We start from the raw sequence: 18,867 nt of genomic DNA, 5'->3' as shown, positions 1-18,867 counted from the left end.
ACTGCTTTGGTGGTTCCGTAGGGCCCTCAAGTTCTCAGGCTCTACTGTGTGCAAACAGACCTTCATATCATACCAGTCACCTAGCGGCAAGATGGCTGCTGCATCTCCAGCCATTACCTCCACATTCCAGTCGGGAAGAAGTAGGAAGGCCAGGACCTTTATTAGGGAAGCAAGTCTTTCTAGAGAGTCTCACCTTGTTTTTGTTGTTGTTGTTTGTTTTTTGTTTTTTTGGCTAAAACTGTGTCATGTGGCTACTCTTAGCTGCAAGGGAGTCTGATGAAGCAAGAATTTTTAGCAGGGTGCATGAAGGCTATGCAGTTTGGTTGATAAGAAAGAAAGGGGGAAAGATATTGAGTGGGCAGTGAGCAGTGTCTGCTACGACAGCATAGCCTGATTGTATGACTCTGATTTTCCCAGAGTGTCACACTGAGGCCTCTTTGGAAATGGATGCCTGGTGGTCTAGAGGAGCCCGTGCAGCTTGAAGGAGGACCTACCTTAGAATGAGGCAGGGGATGAGGGACGGGGGAGAATCAGACCAGAGGGAAACCACCTCCGAGCTGCCTGCGTGTGCCCCTGCGCATGCCCTTGTGCCCCAGACTAGCCACGAGGATCTCACCAGTAACCCTGACCCCACGTGTGGGTTGGGAATGTCCTGTGGGGAGCCGTGGAGGTGCGTTTCTTTGGAAGGAAAGGAGCAGGTCTGGGCTGCCACCTTTCTGCAAGGCGTGACCTTTAGGTGTGATGGGCCCTTAAAGGGTCTTTCAGATTCAGACAGCTGTAGGGGCTACACTGATCTCCCAAGAGCAGACGCCTCACTTCTGCCCACCAACTGGGCATTCAGGAGCTTTCCACTCACCAGGGCCCTTTGTTTCTCCCTCTTAAGAAAACCCAGCAGCTCTCGGAGGGCTCCATGTTCAGCCACGGCCTGAAGCACCTGTTCCACAGCCGCCGCCGGTCACGAGAGAGGGAGCACCAGACGTCTCAGGATTGCCAGCCGCAGCCGCAGCAGCAGCAGCAGGGCGTGTCTGACCATGACTCCCCGGATGAGAAGGAGCGTTCCCCCGAGATGCATCGGGTCTCCTATGCCATGTCCCTGCACGACCTGCCCGCCCGGCCCACCGCCTTCAACCGTGTGCTCCAGCAGATCCGCTCCCGGCCCTCCATCAAGCGGGGCGCCAGCTTGCACAGCAGCAGCGGGGGCAGCAGCGGGGGTGGCAGCCGACGTACCAAGAGCAGCTCCCTGGAGCCCCAGCGTGGCAGCCCCCACCTGCTGCGCAAGGCCCCCCAGGACAGCAGCCTGGCCGCCATCCTGCACCAGCACCAGTGCCGGCCCCGTTCCTCTTCCACCACTGACACGGCCTTGCTGCTGGCGGATGGTGGCAATGTGTACCTCTTGGCCGAGGAGGCCGAGGGCATCGGGGACAAGGTGAGGTGGGACAAGGTGAGGGCCTTTCAGGTGGGGGGGCTACTCAGAGGCAAGTGCTGTTTCGGGGCGCAGGGGGTGGTTCTGCACCTGGGGCTGAGCTGGGGGCCCGGCACAGTGGGCTTGGACACCTGTTGCCTGCGGATCAGTCTGCCTGCCTGAAGGAGGCAGAGGTAGACTGAGCCAAAGCCAGAGATGATCCCAAAGGCTCAGGCTGATATTAATTTTGGTGTGTTTTCCTCAAACATGCTATTGAGAGGAATCACGTGCAGTGGTTAAGAGCACAACCCTGCTTCTGCCACTCGCCAGCTCCATCAGTCACTTAACCTCTTTGTACCTCAGTCTCCCCAGTTGAAAGTGGGGATAATAATAGAGTTGTTGTAGGAGTAAATGGCTTCATATGTGTAACATACTTGGAATGGAGCCTGGTACAGTGGCGTTTTTATTATTATTACCAACCAAAGAAGATAGGGGCGGGATCCGTGAAGTGCTGTTCAGCAAGGAGACAGTCTAGTTTGGTACTTCCTGAACTTATTCATGTAACAGGTATTTATCGAATGCTTGTTCTGTGCTATTAGAGTGAACAAGCCAGAGGTGTGTCCTCAGGGAGCTCGCTGAGTAGCAGGGAGACAGTGGGGAGAGTGGACCGATGGGGTGATGAGGCTGTGCTAGAGGCCGTGGGAGCTTCAGGAGAGGGAGGCTGGAGGGGAAGGAGGAGTTGGCAAAGACCTTGTGGAGGAAGCCATCAAGCTAAATCTTGAAGAAGGAAAATAATTTAGGCAGCAAAGAACTCGGTGAAGGGGACCAGAGAGGGAAGGTGCAGTTTGTACAAAAGCTGGTGCCAAAGGCTCCTAGGGCAACGGTTTTCAACCTGTGGGTCGCGACCCCTTTGGCGGTCGAACGACCCTTTTACAGGGGTCGCCTAAGACCATCCTGCATATCAGATATGTACATGACAATTCATAACAGTAGCAACATCACAGTGATGAAGTAGCAGCGAAAATAATTTTATGGTTGGGTCACAACATGAGGAACTGTATTTAAAGGGCCAGAAGGTTGAGAACCACTGTCCTAGGGGCTCATTGTGGTTGGAGAGACCAGCACTTTGGGAGACTGACAGGTAGACTGAGGCCAGTGAGACATGGAGAGGAAACAAAGTCAGAAGACACTTGGCATTAGAATCAATAGTGCAAGTGGAGACGTGGATATGGAAGACGAAGAAGGGAAGGCCGAGAGGCTGGCTCCAGGGTTTAGGGATGGGCCTTTCCCTGGTAGGAAACACGGGCGGAAGGAGCATGTTTGGGAGGAAAGTGGTAAATTCAATTTTGCTGTTTAACTACAGAGCACCATGGCAGCCGGGCTCATGGGGCGCGGTCTGGGCTGGGTCTAGCGCCCCGGAAGTCAGCACTGAGCTTGAAGTCGGTGTAGATGAGACTCCGGGAGGGCGTGTGCTGAGTGAGAAGGAGACCAGGGGCGGATCTGGCATACAGGGACAGAGCAGCCAGGTATGTAGGAGAGAGGAGGCGGAAGCCAGAGGAGAAAGGCATTTGGAGGAGGAGGAAGTAGTCCACAGAGTGAGTGTGGCCGGGGTGCAGGTCAGATCTGGGTTTGGGAATGTAGATGGGTAGTAAGAATCAAGGTGGGGCTGCGGGGGTCACTGGTAACCAGCAAGAAACCACTTCCAGGCCATTGAGGAAGGTGGTGGGAGGGGTGGCAGCACGTGTAGTCTGGGGGAGGAGACAGGCCAGTGATGTGGGGTTGGGGCAATTTTATTTTGAGTGATTTTTATTTTTATTTCATTTTATTTTTTTGAGTGGTTTTTAAAAGATGGTCAGGGAGGATTGCAGATCACATTGGGCCCAGTAGGCCAGGAAAAAGGCTTTTGACATTTTTTTTTCTCAAGTGAGATGGGAAGTCATTAGAAGGTTTTTATACAGATGAGAGACACCTTTCAAGAAGATCACTCTGGCTGCTGGGTGGAGAATGTGCTGTGAGCCAGGGCATGAGCATGGAGCCAGCTAGAAAGTGCTGGAAGCCTCTAACGGGGAGGTGATGCCTTGCAGCCAGGTGGGGGTAAGAAGTGTGGGTTCTGGATTTGCTTCAGAGATCAAGCTACATCCATTTCCGACAGATGTGGGGCACGACAGGGAGCAGGCAAAGGTGGCTTGCGTGGTTTTGGCCTGGCAGCTGGAAAGAAGAAATTGTCCTCAACTGAGTTGGGGGAAAGAGGCAAATGGAACAGATATTTGGCAAGGGCTGTGGGGGTAGAAATGGAGCAGGTTTTAGACATGCTACATGTGAGATGTCTATTAAACGCCCATGAGGAAATGCTAGCAATCAGACGAATAAATCTGGAGTCTCGGGGAGAGGTCCAGGCTGGAGGCACACACTGGGGAGTTGTCAGTGTGTAGACAGTGTTTAAAACGGTGGCGCTGGACCATTCACAAGCAAAGTTTCAACTGTGAAGAAGTCTGTTCCGAGAGTGAGATCTGGATGTATCTCCAGAAGGGTAGCATGGCCTTGTGTGTATGTGTGTGTATGTGTGTGGGGGGTCGGGGGGGAGGGGCTCCGAGGGGCCCAGCACAACCGTCAGCCTGCATGTGAGGTAGCCAGGCCCACGGCTCACTGCTGAGTCAGCGAATACATTTTAAAAATCAAATTAGAACAGCTCTGTTAATTGAAGGTCTCTGGTGCTACAGTGACTGTACTCTAACAAGAGAGAACATGGACCGCGTAGTCTCTGCCCCTGGGGCAGATGGAGCGGGTGGGCGGTGGGCCCCGGGGGAAGCTGGGAAGGGTTGTAGATGTTTGCCGACTGGGAGCACCGGCAGGGGAGCTTCTCCCCAGGGTTTTCTGTGTGGCTCATATTTGGCCTTCACAGTGCCCTGGAGAAACCCAGAGGGCAGGCAGGGTTCTCTTCCTGCAGCCGGCCGAGGCCAGGCCCAGAGACTCTTGGGTGAGGTGACTGGGGTCAGGGTGGTGTTGGGGGAAATGGTTGTTCCTGTGATTGTTTTCTATCCCTATTGAAAGCTTTCAGCTCCCCAAAGCTTTGTCACGTGCACTGCCTGGTTAATCTTACTAACATCCCTGTGAAGCAGGCATTATGATCTGCGTTTTACAGCTGGATAGACTGAGGCTTAGAGGGAGGAATCAAGGGGCTGCTTGTCTGAGGGTACCCAGCTCGTTCATGGCAGGGAGGAGACTAGATCCGATGTTTTTATGCAGGATCTCCCGTGAGCAGGTTTGCCTCGGCCCAGGGAGGGTGGCTTGATCTCCTTGTTGACATTTCCCTCGGTTACACAGCTACCGAACCTGGAGCTGTCCCTCCAGGGACTGGTGTGGCCCTGGGGGGGTCCTTCTAGGTGTTGGGGGGGGGGGGTTCCCTGCTCTGTCAGCTGACTTCCCCAGACCCAGAGGCCATTGGTTGGTGTGAGAAGCTGTGGTGGTTACCCCCTGGTCTCTGGCATGAATAGGAGGTATTCTTCTCTCTCGAGTAAACACAGCCCCACATGCTCTCTGCAAGCTCCCTGGTGATTACTAGCATCTATTTTTAATTCATAAGCCTCCCTCACTACAACACCCCTTGCCATTGTTTAGAATGCACCAGCTGGCTTTCGGACCAGAGCCCCGTCCAGAGTCCTCTCGGGGGTTGAGTTATCAAAACACCCCGGAGGCAGCTGAAGTTCCTGGGCTGCCCTGGAGAGGCTCACCCGACCCCAACCTAAGAAAGTAGGGGCCCTGGAGCCCCGAGGAGAGCTTGGGCTCCGCAGAGGGACAGGATGGGGCCCCCAGCCCCAGCCGCAGTTCTGCCCTGGTGATATGGTCTGGCTGTCATTTGTTCTCTCCAAACCCAGTTAGCTGTCTTTGAGGTTGTGCCTTAAATGAGTCCCTTTAAAACAACAACAAAGTTGTCATCTCAGCCTCACCATTCTGCTTTCTATTATTTGTGTGGCACTGAGCAAGGTAACTACTCTGTCTTATATCTATAAAGTGGAGAAACATTGTCAGCATCCGCTGGCACACTGGGCATTGGCAGGCGAACAGAGAAGGCAGGTGACACGACGTCTGGGTCCCCATCGGAGTGTGGCCTGCTCCTGGGAATCCCCGCGGCTGCAGCAGGAGCCACTGGTCATAGGTGCAGTGACTGGATATGGGCTGCCTCAGCGGATGAGTCCCTACCCTCTGTTTTAATGTTTTCTTCGCTGAGCAGCAGTTTCTAGAAAATGTGTACTCAGGAAAATTGAGTAACCCTTTCGTCCTGCCTTCATTACCTGGGAGCAGATTGGCAGGGGTCAGCGGCCCTTGTCCCTTTTCTCCTGTTCCTTCCTGTCTGGATCGTTCATTGCTTCCCTTTCAGCCTTGTTCACAACCTCTCCCCTGCCCTGGACGGCGTGGCTAAGTGGGTAGAGCATTGGCCTGTGCACCAAAGGGTTCAAGTCCCAGTTAAGGGCACACACCTGGGTTTCAGGTTTGCTCCCTGTCCCCAGTCGGGGTGTGTGCAAGAGGCAGCCGATTGATGTGTCTCTCACATCGATTTTTCTCTTTCTCCTTCCCTCTTTTCCTCCCTCCTTCCCTCCCTCCCTCTCTCTCTGAAAAGCAATGGAAAAAATATTCTGAGGTGAGGATTAAAACAAATTTTAAAAAACACACAAAAACCTCTCCCCAGCTGTCACCACATTCCTCCCTCCCCTCCGGGCTGTGCATGGTGTCCCTGGGAGGCTCTGTGGAGAGGCTAGCGCAGGAGTGTGGGTTACAGCCAGCTCTGCCCAGCAGCCCCTGACCTTGCCCTGCTCGCCCTTTCCCCTCTGTGCAGTGTGCTCCGTCCCCTCTGAGCACAGGGAGCAGCATGGCGGGTGGGGAGCTGGGAGCTCACAGAGGGTGTCTGGGCAGCCTTCAGAGACCAGCAAGGAGGGCCCAGTGGCAGGAGGGCTTTTATGGACAGGCCAGCCTGCTGCCCCCCGCCCCCCTCCGGCTTCGAGGGCAGGCAGGGTGGGGAGAGGACCAGGTGCTGAGGAGTGAGGAGGAGGAGATGATGTCATGACTGGACAGTTCCCTGCGCCTGTGGAGGTGTTATCTCCAGGCCCAGCTGGGGAAACCAGTGGCTCATCAGCTAAAGCAGGGCCGGCTCCGGACACTCCTCCACCAGATTCAGCCGCAGGGGGACTTCCCCTCCGCCTGGCGTAAATAAGCACCCCTCTGTGCTGGGGGTGGGGGGTGGGGGTGAGGGGCCGCCCTCTGCCCGAGGCTCTTGCCAAGAAGACAGAGCTTGGCAGGCCCAAGGGCTCTGGTTTATTTATGTCTGGGAGCCTGCTGGTTCAAGGTGGGTGGGGTCGGCTCTGCTGAGAGAGGTTTCCAAACATGTCCCCTCGGCAGCTGGGGGAGGCCAGGCCATTCATCTGTGCGGCCTGCCGATGGGTCTGAACTTGTAGGCAAGTTACACGGGCGGCCGAAGGGGTCCCTCGGCCTGTCCACGCAGACGCATGCGCTTTGGAGCCTGTGGCGCTGCTCCCGGTCACAGTCACTCTGTACCTGCTTGAGTCTGTGCCGGTTGCTGGGGAGGACAGCTGCCGTCTCTCTTCCCTCCTCCAGATTTCATCCTATTTCCCTTCTCTCTCCCCCCACCTCCTGCCTGGAGAGGCTCCTTAGGCGGCGCAGGGCCAGAGGCAGCCAGCCCCGTGGCCTCAGAAGAGCCTCCGCGGCCAAGGCAGGCAGCTCTGTGATTTGCCACAAACTCTTGCTTCCAATCCCAGTGATTAAAAGCCCGGATTTCCCAGGGGCCTCCAGGCCCCACCACAGCAGTCTGCCTTACGGTATCTGGCAAGCCAAGTTGTGCACAGCACAGGGAATAATCAATAGTGTCGTCATAACTTTGCATGGTGTCCAAGGGTCACACGTATTGCGGGGGCCACTTTGTAAGTAAGTTACATAAATGCTATTGTGGGGGACACTTTGTAAGGCATAGAAATGCTGCATCGCTATTATGCACCTGAAACTAATATAATATTGTCTGTCAGTTGCACTTTCATTTTTAAAAAAGTTCTCTCTTTAGTCTGATTTGAATTCCAGTTTGAGGGGAATCCCCTTTCCTTTTAGGGTCTTGCCCAGTCAGGGGAGGGGCCAAACATGCGGACTCTGCCCCTTACCTGAAGCTCTGGCCCCAGAGGGCATGAGCAGCAGCTTCCTCTCGACTTTTAGAACTGACCGTGGGCTCAGACAGTGTCCCCGCAGGCACCTGGCCCTGGAATTAGGCTTTCTTCATCCTTTCCCCACTGACATCCATGACTTTCTTTCTAGATAGAAAGTTCCCAGTGCTCCCAGATTAGCTCTGGCTTCTGAGAGTACAGAGTCCCCGGGTGCAGTTAGGTAACATCACATTACCTCGCCACCTGCTTGTCTCTAAGCTCAGGCTCAGCCCCTGAGGGCTGAGATGATGCCGGCCCAGACACAGGTGGGCGACACCAGTCAGGCCCCCAGCCTGCTCCCTCAGGGTCGTCGGCCTCAGCCTGGGCCTCGGCACCCTCTGACACGCACGCCCCAGCACTGCCAAGGGAAGTTGCGCGGAAGGGTCCGGTGTCAGCCCCCATGCCAGCGCGATAACCGTCTGCAGCAAGAGGAGCCCTGTCATCTGGTTCCAGACAGTGAGGAGCCGGCGCTGGTGATGTGGGCATGGGGCATGGGAGCTGGCACAGGTCTCCCAGACATAGGCACATTCCTCCCTGATCCAGCACATCCCTGAGATGTGAAACATGACCCTCGCCCCCTCTGGTGCCAGATGAGGCAATGGAAATACAGTATCACGAACCTGATCCCCGCCTCTGCCTCTTCTTTCTTTTCATAGGCACAGTTTGGGCTTTCTCTATTTATACCCTCTGAGGCAGAGGGCACTGACATAGGAGCAGAGAGGAGTGCACACCACCTATTGCCTTCCTTCTGGGCTCCCAGGGGCTCCCCGGTTTTGCAGTAGGGGGGCTGGAGGCAATGAGTGAAGTTTCTAAGAACAGTCGCCTTCTCTCCTCTCTCCAGCAGCAGGCGTTGGGGTGTTGCAAGCAGCTTGTCTGACTGTTCTTGGTGCCCCCGGCCCACTTTCCACCTCCTGCAGAGACGGATCGGATGCCCCTGACTCTTTGTCCTTTTCGACCTTCACCCAAGTCTGGATTTGGAGGATTCTCCCTGCATCCTTTTCCATCTCTCCAGATACCCCACCCCCGGGACCCCAGAGCGAGGCCAGTATCCATAGCTAGTGAATAATTCAACAGGCTCACAACAGCGAGCTCGGATCCAAGGTGATACCGCGCCCAGGAGGCCTCCTCGGGGTGGCTGGAAAGGCGAAGCCTGCCCTGGAAAGACCAGAGCCTGTAACATTAACTTCCTGATATAAGGTTTCTTCCCTGACTGCAGAGGCAGCTCCACACCCTAATACTAGCTGGGTCGCAGGACTCCTCGGGGGCTCAGCGCCATCGTGGGCCAGCCCCTGGGTCATGCTGGGCACGTCCCTCTGCGCCCCCCGGGCAGCACAGCACGCTGCAGGGGCAGAGTGCCTTCGGTCACTCACTGCGGCTCCCGGGAAGCTCTGAGCCCTTGAGGCAGCAGGAGGCCTGAGAGTTCTGTGTTCAACCATCCCTCTGCTTTTGGTGGAAAGGAGCCCTTGGGAATTATTCTTGGCAAATAGGGTGGAGTGGAGGGTGCTTTGTTTCCTAAAAATTGCCCCCAAATAGTGCTTTCCTCGGGGTCACCTTCTCTTAGCCCTGTCAGGGTCCCCTCCGCCAGGAGAATAGAGTGGCCAGGAAACCCTTGGCATCGTCCCTCTCTTTACCTGCCTGGCACCAGTTTTGATTTTTTTAAGAAGCAGCCTAGGTGCGTGGTTCTCTCCACTGCCCAGCATCTGGCTCATGACGGTGCCCCAGGAGGACTCCGGAAACAGGAGTGTCTCTGGCATCAGACGGGCAAAGGACCAGCGGGTGGCAGAGATGGCCTCCTCCCTCCCTGGAAGCCGCTGAAAGGTGGCGTGGCGTGTGCATGCGATGTCGCCCCATGGCTTTCTGGGCGGTGGCCTTGCTGCCTGCTTCTTCAGCCCCTTCGGCCAGGCCTGCCCACCTGCCCCTGGGAAACACCCCCGCCCCACCCACCCTGGTTCCTCTGGTTCGTCCTGAGGAATGTGAACCTCCTCCCGCATTTCCCCAGAGGGAGGCCAGGCTCCTCGATAACTGGGGTTCCCGAGAAAGTGCACTTTCCGGCTGCGGCTAAAAGTGAGTGTTAGGTGAGAGACCTCTGAATATTGACCATTTCCCAAGCCCCGAAGTCCAAGAGGTGAGCCTTAGAGACCGGAGCCCTTCACGGAGCAGTGCTAACAGAGATGTGACAGCTCGTCTGGAGCCTGAGATACTTTTTTAAGGCCTCACCTTGTATTCCGAGCTACTAAATTTAGCTGCTTTTCAGCGTTAGACTTTGCTCCTACAGACTGACTTCTCAGGTTCCCCATCTTTCAGAATGTGTGTTTCACGCTTTCTTTTTTTCTCTCCCAAGACAAAAAAGTAAGTAGGAAGATTTAAAAAAGGAGGGGACTGAAGAATGATCACAAGGGCAAAGGGAGAGACAAGAAAAATTTAATACTTAGAGTGTTAAAGAAAGAAGGGGCGTGGCATGGAAATGAAGGGTCGGGAAGAGAAAACGAAATGAAGGGAGCCCAGTGGGAGAGGGATGGGACCCGCCAGGCGTGCAGAGCGGAGAGCCTGCGAGCAGGACCTGGCTTCTGTCCAGGGTCCCCTTCCAGGGTGCCGTGAGCCCACCTGTCGCCCCCGGACTCAGGCTAACTTGCAGAAGTGGCGAGAGTGAGGCCTGCCACCTGCCACCGCGCAGCTGCCTGGGCCTGCGCATCCCCAGTGACTTGGCGAGGTGGGGCCTGCGTCTGTGCCAGGCCCCGGAGCAGGTGGCAGGGCAGCCAGCGGACGGCCAGGACTTACCAGGAAGGACGCGTAATGGCACTTACCGAGCTCTGTGGCGCCTGTGCTTTCAGAGCCTGTGGCTTTAGCACCCACTGCAGCTCTTCCTGTGTCCTTCGGCCACTCTCAGCTGTGTCCTTACAGCAGCCACTTTCCTGGCTTCTTCTGTCCCAGGCAAAGTCTTCCAGGGACCTTCTATACTGACCGTGGCACGTGTGTGTGTGTGTGCGTGTGCGTGTGTGTGCGCGCACGTGTATGTGCATGTGTGTGCGCGCGTGTGTGTGCGTGTGTGTGTGTGTGTGTGTGTGTACATACACAGGTGGTGACCAGTCATCTATTAAGTAAAACCTATGACGTGTCATGCTCCCATTTTACCTTCACTGCAGCCTGGGAGCAGCTAGAATACCAAGGCTGGGATTCAGAAGAAGTCTCCAGGGCTCAGCTCACCCCCCTCTTCCCGTTGGTGCCCTGGTCTTGTTCCCTAAGGCCTCTTCCTCCAGGCAGCGGCTTTGTAGGTGCTGCTGCCTCGTGCAGTTGTGAAGTGAGTCCGAGGCCACACAGCCTGAGCGGCAGGGTGAGGACTGACAGCAGCCTCTGGCTCCACACCCTCCGTGTGCCACTGAGTCCCAGCCCGCACCGGGGACCGCCGTGCCTTCCTGCCGTATGCCCACTCTCAGCCAGGGGCCTCCCCAGCCCCCCGCTCCTCTCGGGCCCTCCCACGGCTGTTGTGGACGCTGAGTATCAGAGCCTCTGGTGACTCGAACAGGGTCCCTTAGCAGGTCTGGACCCGAGACCCAGGCCCTCGCCATCCATCCGGAGGCCTTGGGCGCCTGCTTCCCCACCCAGAGCAGGAGGCAGATTTGAGAACAGTCCTCACATGCAGACAGAAACTGACTGGAGGATCGGGGATCGCCCCTGCGGGCTTGCCCAGCAGGCACCGCTGCTTCCTGTTTGCTGCTTTCCTCTTAGCAGACTGTTGCTTCACCCCTGAGTTCCACCGGCCGTTTCCTGCGTTTGTTAGTGTGCTGCTGGGTAGGTGTGTCTGGAGGGGAGCTGGATCCTCTCATTAGGGGATGCCAGCGGCCGTGTTGGGGTGACTCTCCTTAGGGTCATCTTGGTGGTTCCGTGTGGCTGGTAGAAAGCTCTTCCGGGTGCTTCTGAGCCTTCATGATCCTTGGCAGCCTGGGGAGCGGGACCTGTGAGGGGTCCTGAGAGAACCCCAGGGCTCAGCTCATTCAGCCCCTCCCACCTCGGGGCTCCTGGAGGAGAGGTTAGGAATCCTAGCCTGGGGGAGCATAGAGAGGAGGGGCCGGGAGGGTTGTCTTGAGTGTGAGGACCAGGCCAGCTCCATTGCTGCTGCAGTAGATGACTGTCTCCCGTGGCAGCCGAGTGAGATGACACAGTCACTTTACAGACATAAATACTGAGGGAGGGTCGGACTCATGCTGGGCGCAGCGCAGGGCCTGGTGTATTTGCCATCTGACCCCTGCCTTCCTAGGGACAGCAGGCCTATTTATACATAGACATTATGCAAGAGGACAAGTGCTCAGTGCCAAGGCGTCAAGTGAAAATTGAGAGAGCTCATCCTTTATAGACGGGAGGCTGCCGAAGTGGTCCCTGACCCCTGACCTCAGGCCAGAGCTGGCCCCAGAAATGAGAATCTGTGTTTTTGTTTTTATTGGGCTCCTGTCCTCACAAACCCCAAGTCATCGGCCACCACAAATATTTGTAAGGTTTTCACAAGCCCCGGGTGGGGATTCCTGCCCCTGGTGTTTTGGCTGCAGGACCTGGCCCTGGGCCCCAGAGATAACACTGGGCCCTTATCTCCTCGCACCTTCTTGAACTTGGAACCACCCCATCAGCACGATCCATGTTCACCCGCAGTATTTAAGCTTTGAGTCCCTCACCAGGCTCAAGTGGGTGCAGAATCCATGTCTTCTCTGACTGGTGACTCTGCCATGGGAAGCTGCCCTTAGAGAGACGCAGCAGACCCCAGAACTCTGTGGCCTCCCCACTACCCTCCTCACAGCTTGCTCTCCTCAACTGTGAACCTCTGGCCCCCTCTGCTGGCCATTCCCAGGATTTCCTGCCGATACTGTCAAGATGAAGGTCAAGGAGGAAGAGGCTGCTGTGAGTTTACCATTAAGTTTTATCTTAGATGCTTTTGCCTGGGCAGTGCTGCTGGGGGTGAGGGTAGGGGTGGGCCGGGGAGAGAGGGGGAGCAGAAGCTAGTGGAGCAATAGCTGCAGGGGTGTCCAGAGCACAGGGTGGATTTCTAAGAGAGGACCTCGGGGCAGAGGAATTCCCCGGTGAGGCTGGCTGCAGTCTGGGTATCGGAGGAGGGAGGGTGCATTGGGAGGGTGGTGCCTTAAGCCAGGGGGCAGGGCAGCAGGGAAAGGCAGAGGACTTGGCTAAGCTGGCTGCGCAGGGATCCAGCAAGGAGCCCTTTTGGGCTCCAGCCCTGTTGGCTTTGGAGAGCTTTCGATCCCGGAAGCCTGGCTAGGAGACCCACTCCCGTTGGGAGGCTGAAGAAGGGTGGACTGTACCTCTGTTTGTGAGAGGGGCTGTGATGGTGGAGGGGCTGTGATGGTCCAGGCATGCACGACGGCAAGAAATGATGCAGGTGCACACGTTAGAGTTGCTTCCTGTCACACCTGGGTCTTCCGTGCTCACTGAACTCACATGGCAACAGCTGGACTTGGGGACAGGCAGGGTGGGTTGGGCAACAGCTCATCAGAGCTTGGTCTACCGGCCTGGTGAACGCTTTTGTCTCCTTCCAGATGGGAAGGAGCAGTGCGAGAGCCCCACGGGAGGGGGAAATCTCCCAGAGCAATCCGCCACTAATCCTTGGGCTGGGCCTCAGGCGAGATGGCGGCTGCAGAGCCTGGGAGCGCCGGCACCCCTGCTCGCAGGCCCCGGCTTCCCTCGGCAAGCCCAGTGCTGCCCAGGGACTGTGACCTCGGGGGTCCTGCACGACCTGCAGAAAGCTGGGGCCCTAGAGCCCCCGGCACCCCAGCACCAGCACAGCTTCAGGAAATGGTACCCACACGGGTGAGGCCCCTGGTGGGTGGGAGGAGAGTAGCTGCCGGGTGGGGCAGGGTGATGGAGAAAGCCACTTGGGCAGTTTGTCAGGCGGGCTGTGCTCTGGGCTCAGGGTGCGGCTCCCCTTCTCTCCCTTATAGAGAACTCTTTGTGGAGGGAGAAGGGAGGAGGGGCGAGCACTGGGCCTCCAGGCGCAGGCGGCCCAGTGCTGGGGGGGCCTGTGAGGGGACCTTGTGCAGGAGGCGAGTGAACCCCGGCACTGATGCTTCCAGAAACCAGTAGCCACATGTCCCTCCACCCGGGGCTGGAGGAGCTGACGTGAAGTTACGTAGAAGGGCGTTCCTGGTGTGGCTGTTTATGTCCATGGAGACACAGTGACAGGCAGCGGGGAGTGTGACGGTCCATGAGCACTGACCCAGGGGGCCAGTGGGAGAGTCTAGAGGGAGCAACATGTTGGGCGCTGGGAGCTTTGGGAGAACTCGGAGGAGGCCCCCAGGTGGGAGGGCAGCTCAGGGCCTCATCGGGTCTGTGGGAGTGAGGAGAGAGGGGACTATGGGACTTCTGTGTGGACAAAAGGGCATTGTTGTCAGCGGGGTAGGGAAGGAGGCCATGGAGTGGAGGGTGTGGTTTTGACCAGAACCCAGGGGGGGACCTAGGGAAAAGGCCTGGCAGCTGAGGGCTAATGAGGGGTGTCCCCTAGGGGCAGGGTGGGGGGAGCGTCGCTGGCTGCAGGAGGAGGCTGATCAAAGCCTCAGCCAGTGGCGCTGCCTTGAGATCGTGGGTGCAGCATGAAAGGATGAGTGGTCTTTTTCGTCTGTGTGTACCCTGTACTTTGGAATCCTTGTAGCAGCGTGAGGTTGCTTGTAAACCACAGAGGCCGGGAGAGCCCGGAGCCTGCGCATCTGCCCTGCCCCTCGAGGCCCCCGTGTGGAGGTGGGGATGTTACTGCAGTTTTTCACCCCACTTTACCCCAGTGAACAGGCCTAGTGTACAGACCTGCTGCCCCCTGTGTACCCCGTTATCTAAGCATTTGCCTCCCAGCCCTCTGGAGAAAAGCTCAGGCTCTCAGGCACCGGTGGGACCACTGGGCGGGCTGGTGTGCTCCCCTCCGCTCTCCCATTCCTGTCTCCACCTGAAGGTGCTCGTGTCAGCTGTGATGCCGCATGTCTCAGGAAGAGAGAGAGCCAGCAGCCCAGCAGCTGTGCCCGCTGATTTGGTGAAAGGGGGGCAGCCCCTGATGCCAGGACCGAGAGCTGGGGTAATGATCCTGCCTGCCATGGCTGGAGTGCCAGGTTGGAATGGGAGATGTCCGGTTCCCTCCCTCCCAGCTGCCTCTTCGCGCTGAAGGATTGTAGTCGGCCATGGATTTTCCTCTCTGCCTGGCCTGGTGTACCTCCCTCCCTCGCCCTCTGGGAGCTCATAGGAAAAGGGAATCTGGGGGTTCGCCATCCTGGGAGGGGTGCTCCGATCAGTCACGGGGCCAGAAGTGAGCAGATGGAGGCATCTTGCTGAGTCGCCTGGGGCAGGCAGCTCCTGACTCACTCGCCTGCTGGGCCTGTAGCCACTGGAAGCCCAGGCCCTGCTCTGGGCCGTGTCCTGAGAGGACCTTGACCCGCTTGGCCAGGCCCACAGACAGGGCAGTTCCGACCCCCTTTCCCGACCCTGGGAGGGAACCTCAGGGCAGCTCTTCCCGAATGACAGGCTGCCGTGTCCTCTTAAAGGGAAGCACAGGAACCCCAGAGCTCTTTTCGTGTCAGAGCAACCTACCTTAGTGCTGGCTTTCCACCCCGAGCAGGACTGGACGCCCATCTCTGTGTCAGCGGCTCTGGGGACCCCCCAGGAGCTCTTTGTACATCTAGGAAGGCACTATCTGTCCCTGGGGGTGGGGGTCAGTCTAGGCCCCTCTGCAGTCTCCTGGGAACTGGGAGCTCAGGTGTGGAGCGCACACCATCGTTAGGACCCGTTCCCTCCCACACAGAGCTCCACGTGGGCTGGGGTGCTTTCTCGTCCACAATGTCTCCTGTGTGCTCCTGGCCTCGGGGCCAGGCTGCTGGGCTAGTGTGCGGAGGAAGGGCCGCTGTCCCGTGCCTGGGCCGGGTTAACACGAGGACATGAGCTCAGGCCTGGGAGGAGGGAGGAGGCCAGAGAGCCAGGGCTGGGGAGCTCTTATAATCTGGCCCAGTGCCTAATCTGGTTTTGCTTAGAGTGGTTGGGGGCGGGGGGCGGGGAGGGGAGGCCAGGCCCTGTGAGCCATGTGCAGGGCTGCTTCCAGGGTCTCACAGGGGCAGGGAGAGGGAAAGGGCAAGTAGGGCCCTGGACACTAAAGACAGCGTCCTGGTTCTGGCTCTTCCAGGACGTTCATCCGCACTTCCCGGAGCCCAGTCTCTGTGAAGAGTAAGGGCTTTGACGCGGGCCCTGGCTGGTGGGCACCAGGCACAGGGAGCATGGCATGGCCTCCCGAATGGCCTGGCATAGAAGAGGCTCATGGAAGAGGCATGGCCTCCCTCCACAATCTCCTCTTAGACCCTGCCCAGCCTGTGCGCAGGGGTTAATGCTGGGGTCAGGTACCTGTGGAGTGTCCAGCCCCTCTCAGGCCGGAGAGAGGGGGGAGGGGCCCTGGGCCAGGTGAGCCCCTGGCAGTGTTGAGAGAGGAACAGTGATGCCTCTGTAGCCCACGCAGTTTGTGCCCTGGGCTGGGGCACCCTGGAGTTCCACCCGCTAGTGACCAGTATTGCTCTTCTTTTTACTCACCCAGCCCCAGGAAGGGGGTTGGCAGTGAGTTAGAAACAACCTCTGCTCTACTGCAAATGGGGCTATAAGATGAAGGACCCACATACCCTCCACAATAGGACATTGGTTGGACCTGCAGCCCAGGCTAGCAGGTGGGAGGACCCTGGCCTTGCACACTTCCAGGTGTGCAACCATCACCTCTAGTTCCAGAACATTGTCCTCACTCCCAAAGGAAGCCTGTATCCATCAAGCAGCCACTCCCCATTTCTCCCTCCCAGCCCTGGCCACCACTAAGCTGCCTTCTGTCTCTATGGATTTAACTGTTCTGGATGTTTCATATAAATGGGATCATTTAATAATGACCCTTTGTATCTAGTTTCTTACACTTAGTGTAATGTTCTCGAGTTTTGCAGTGTTGTAGCACGTGTCAGTACTTCATTCCTTTTATGGCCGAATAACATAATATTCCATTGTATAGATTGACCAATTTTGTTTGCCATTTACTATTTGATGGGCATTTGAGTTGTGTCCACCCGCTGGCTATTGTGAATAGTACTGCGATGAACAATATGCACAAGTATTTATTTGAATACCCATTTTCAATTGTTTTGGGTATATACCTAGGAGCGGAATTGCTGGGTCATTTCAGTTGGTAATTCCATGTTTAACTTTGAGGAACCACTAAATTGTTTTCCACAGTGGCTGCACCATTTTACATTCCCACCAGCAAGCTGTGAGGGTTCTAATTTCTCCACATCCTCGCCAACAGTTGTTATTTTCCTTTTTAAAATTACAGTCATTCCAGTCGGTGTGAAATGTTGCTTAATTTGTTCTTATTTGTTTTTGAGCGCCTTCTGTATGCCCTGAGGTTGTACTGCCACTGTGGACTTACTCAGAGTGACTTGTTTCATCTTCCTGATAACCCTTTGGTGTAGGTAGAATTGCAGCCCTTTTCTAGATGTGAAAACTGAGTCTCAGAAAAGGTAATGACATATCCAAGGGTGCACAGCTGCTAAGTGAAAGCCGGGATTCTAAACTGGTGTCTGACCGCACGTTTAGTGCCCTTTCTGTTCCCAGCATGGGTCCTATCGCCTGTCTCATTGTTTTTGCTTTTTTTTTTTTTTTTTTCAAATCTTTCTCCTTTCCTCATTCTCTGCTTGTTCCATCCCTCTTAACAGCTTTCTCCTTCTGTGCTCTCTTTTTCCTTCCTTAGTTGAAGCACCCTCCCTCCTTGTCCCTCTGCCCGTCTTCTGCCACCTCCTTGGCTCTCATTTGCTCAGCCACCCCCTCTCCCTTCAGTCCTTAAAGGACACTGCTGCTGTAGGGGGTGCCTGGGGAGGCCAGGGCATGGAGAGCCCCCCCTTACTCCTGCGTGCTCCCTTCCTCCATGGTGACGAGGGCGAAGGGGATGTTCTGTGACTGGAGATGACCAGCAGGACCCAGGCTTGGCAGACCTCAGTGAGTGGGGAGTGGGGGAGCCGCGAGGAGGCTGGTGTCCTGCTGCAGGACCCCAGGGCAGAGAAGGGGGTGGGCGAGGGGGCCAGGGTCCCAGCCCCAGGTCACTGCAGCCCACCATCAGACTCCAACTGGTTTTACCAGTGTTGTTCTCCTCTCGATCCTGGGGTTTCTCAGCCAGCTTCACCTCTGCTCTCCATGTGTAAGCTAGCTGGCCTCCAACGGGGCCAGACTCCAGGCTGCCAGAGCAGAGCTGCGTACACTCCCTCGCAGTCCCGAAGCACCTCCACTTTCACAGCTTCTCCGAACCCGCGTCTCATTAGTGCCTCCCACGCTCCTCCAAGACGCTGGGACCGCGGCCGCCCTCCCTCCTCGTTATGAGGATGAGCGAACGGCAGTGCGGAGCCTCAGGCAGCGACGCAGCCAGATGCAAGCTCGTTCTCTGGGAATTCTCTCTCCAGGAAGAGCGTGGAGAAGAGGGAAGGAGTTGAGTTTCTTGGGAAAACACAGGGGCCTTATGAGAGGGTCAGGTTCCTTCATGTAAAGCTACGCGCTGCAGATAGAATTTTGTCTCGTTCACGTCTATATTGCCGCGTCAGCACAGAGTAAATTGTTGGTATAATCTCTTAAATACGTGGCATTCCTGCCCTGAAAAAGAACGGTGCTGCGTAGACCCCACAGCATTCTGAGTGCCTTCTGAGTGCCCTGCAGACAGCAGTGCTGGCCACTCAACGCCCGGCCCTGTGTGACCCTCACCACAGGCCTGAGAGCGGATCTGGTCACCCCTGTGTCGCCGGTGGGGACACCGAGGGGCAGGACAGTTGAGATGGGCTGTTGGCCGTCACGGCAGGGAGCAGCGTAGGAGGAAGGGTCTAGCTGCAGGCTCGGTTTTAGGTCAGACAGTGGGGCCATGAGACCTGGGGACAGACCGCGTGAGGGGCTGTGGCCTGGGCTCCTCTGCTGTCCCAGGCCAGCAAGTCAGGGGAGCAGCGTCCTGCCGGGATGAGCGCGTGGCAGGAGGGCCAGGGGACACCAGGGGAGACCCAAGCGAATGTAAGAGGAAGTCCTGACTGCAGGAGAGGTGGGGAAGCGACCTCGGTGTCCCCAGCGTTCCCAGTGGAACCCCGACCTGAAGAGGCCCCAGAGGAAGGCCAGGAGGAGCCGCCCTCCCCTGGCTCCCGAGGGCGGCGGGGCCATTGTTTTCAGTCCTGTTTTCACGACTTGGTATCTCGGCGGACCTCGAGTTGGGTGACTTCTGCCTGTAATTGGCATGGGCTG

The 18,867-nt window shown here is 56.9% G+C and overlaps 1 protein-coding gene across 3 annotated transcripts in view; it reads left to right on the top strand.

The window, feature by feature from the left end:
- Nucleotides 1-18,867, top strand: part of TMCC2 (transmembrane and coiled-coil domain family 2) — a 36,480-nt gene that overhangs the window by 11,988 nt on the left and 5,625 nt on the right. For 2 of the 3 annotated variants that reach the window (XM_081112390.1, XM_081112391.1), the window contains exon 2: nt 884-1,426. In XM_081112390.1, the coding sequence (XP_080968516.1) occupies nt 884-1,426 (543 nt within the window). Of the gene's footprint in view, nt 1-883; nt 1,427-12,284; nt 12,493-18,867 lie in introns of those variants that run through there. The other variant, XM_081112392.1, reaches the window with a different exon arrangement.

Source organism: Myotis nattereri, assembly GCF_964212035.1.
Source record: "Myotis nattereri genome assembly, chromosome: 18".
Taxonomy (NCBI): domain Eukaryota; kingdom Metazoa; phylum Chordata; class Mammalia; order Chiroptera; family Vespertilionidae; genus Myotis; species Myotis nattereri.
Note: the sequence above shows the minus strand (reverse complement) of the source record. Positions and strands in the feature narration are given on the sequence as shown.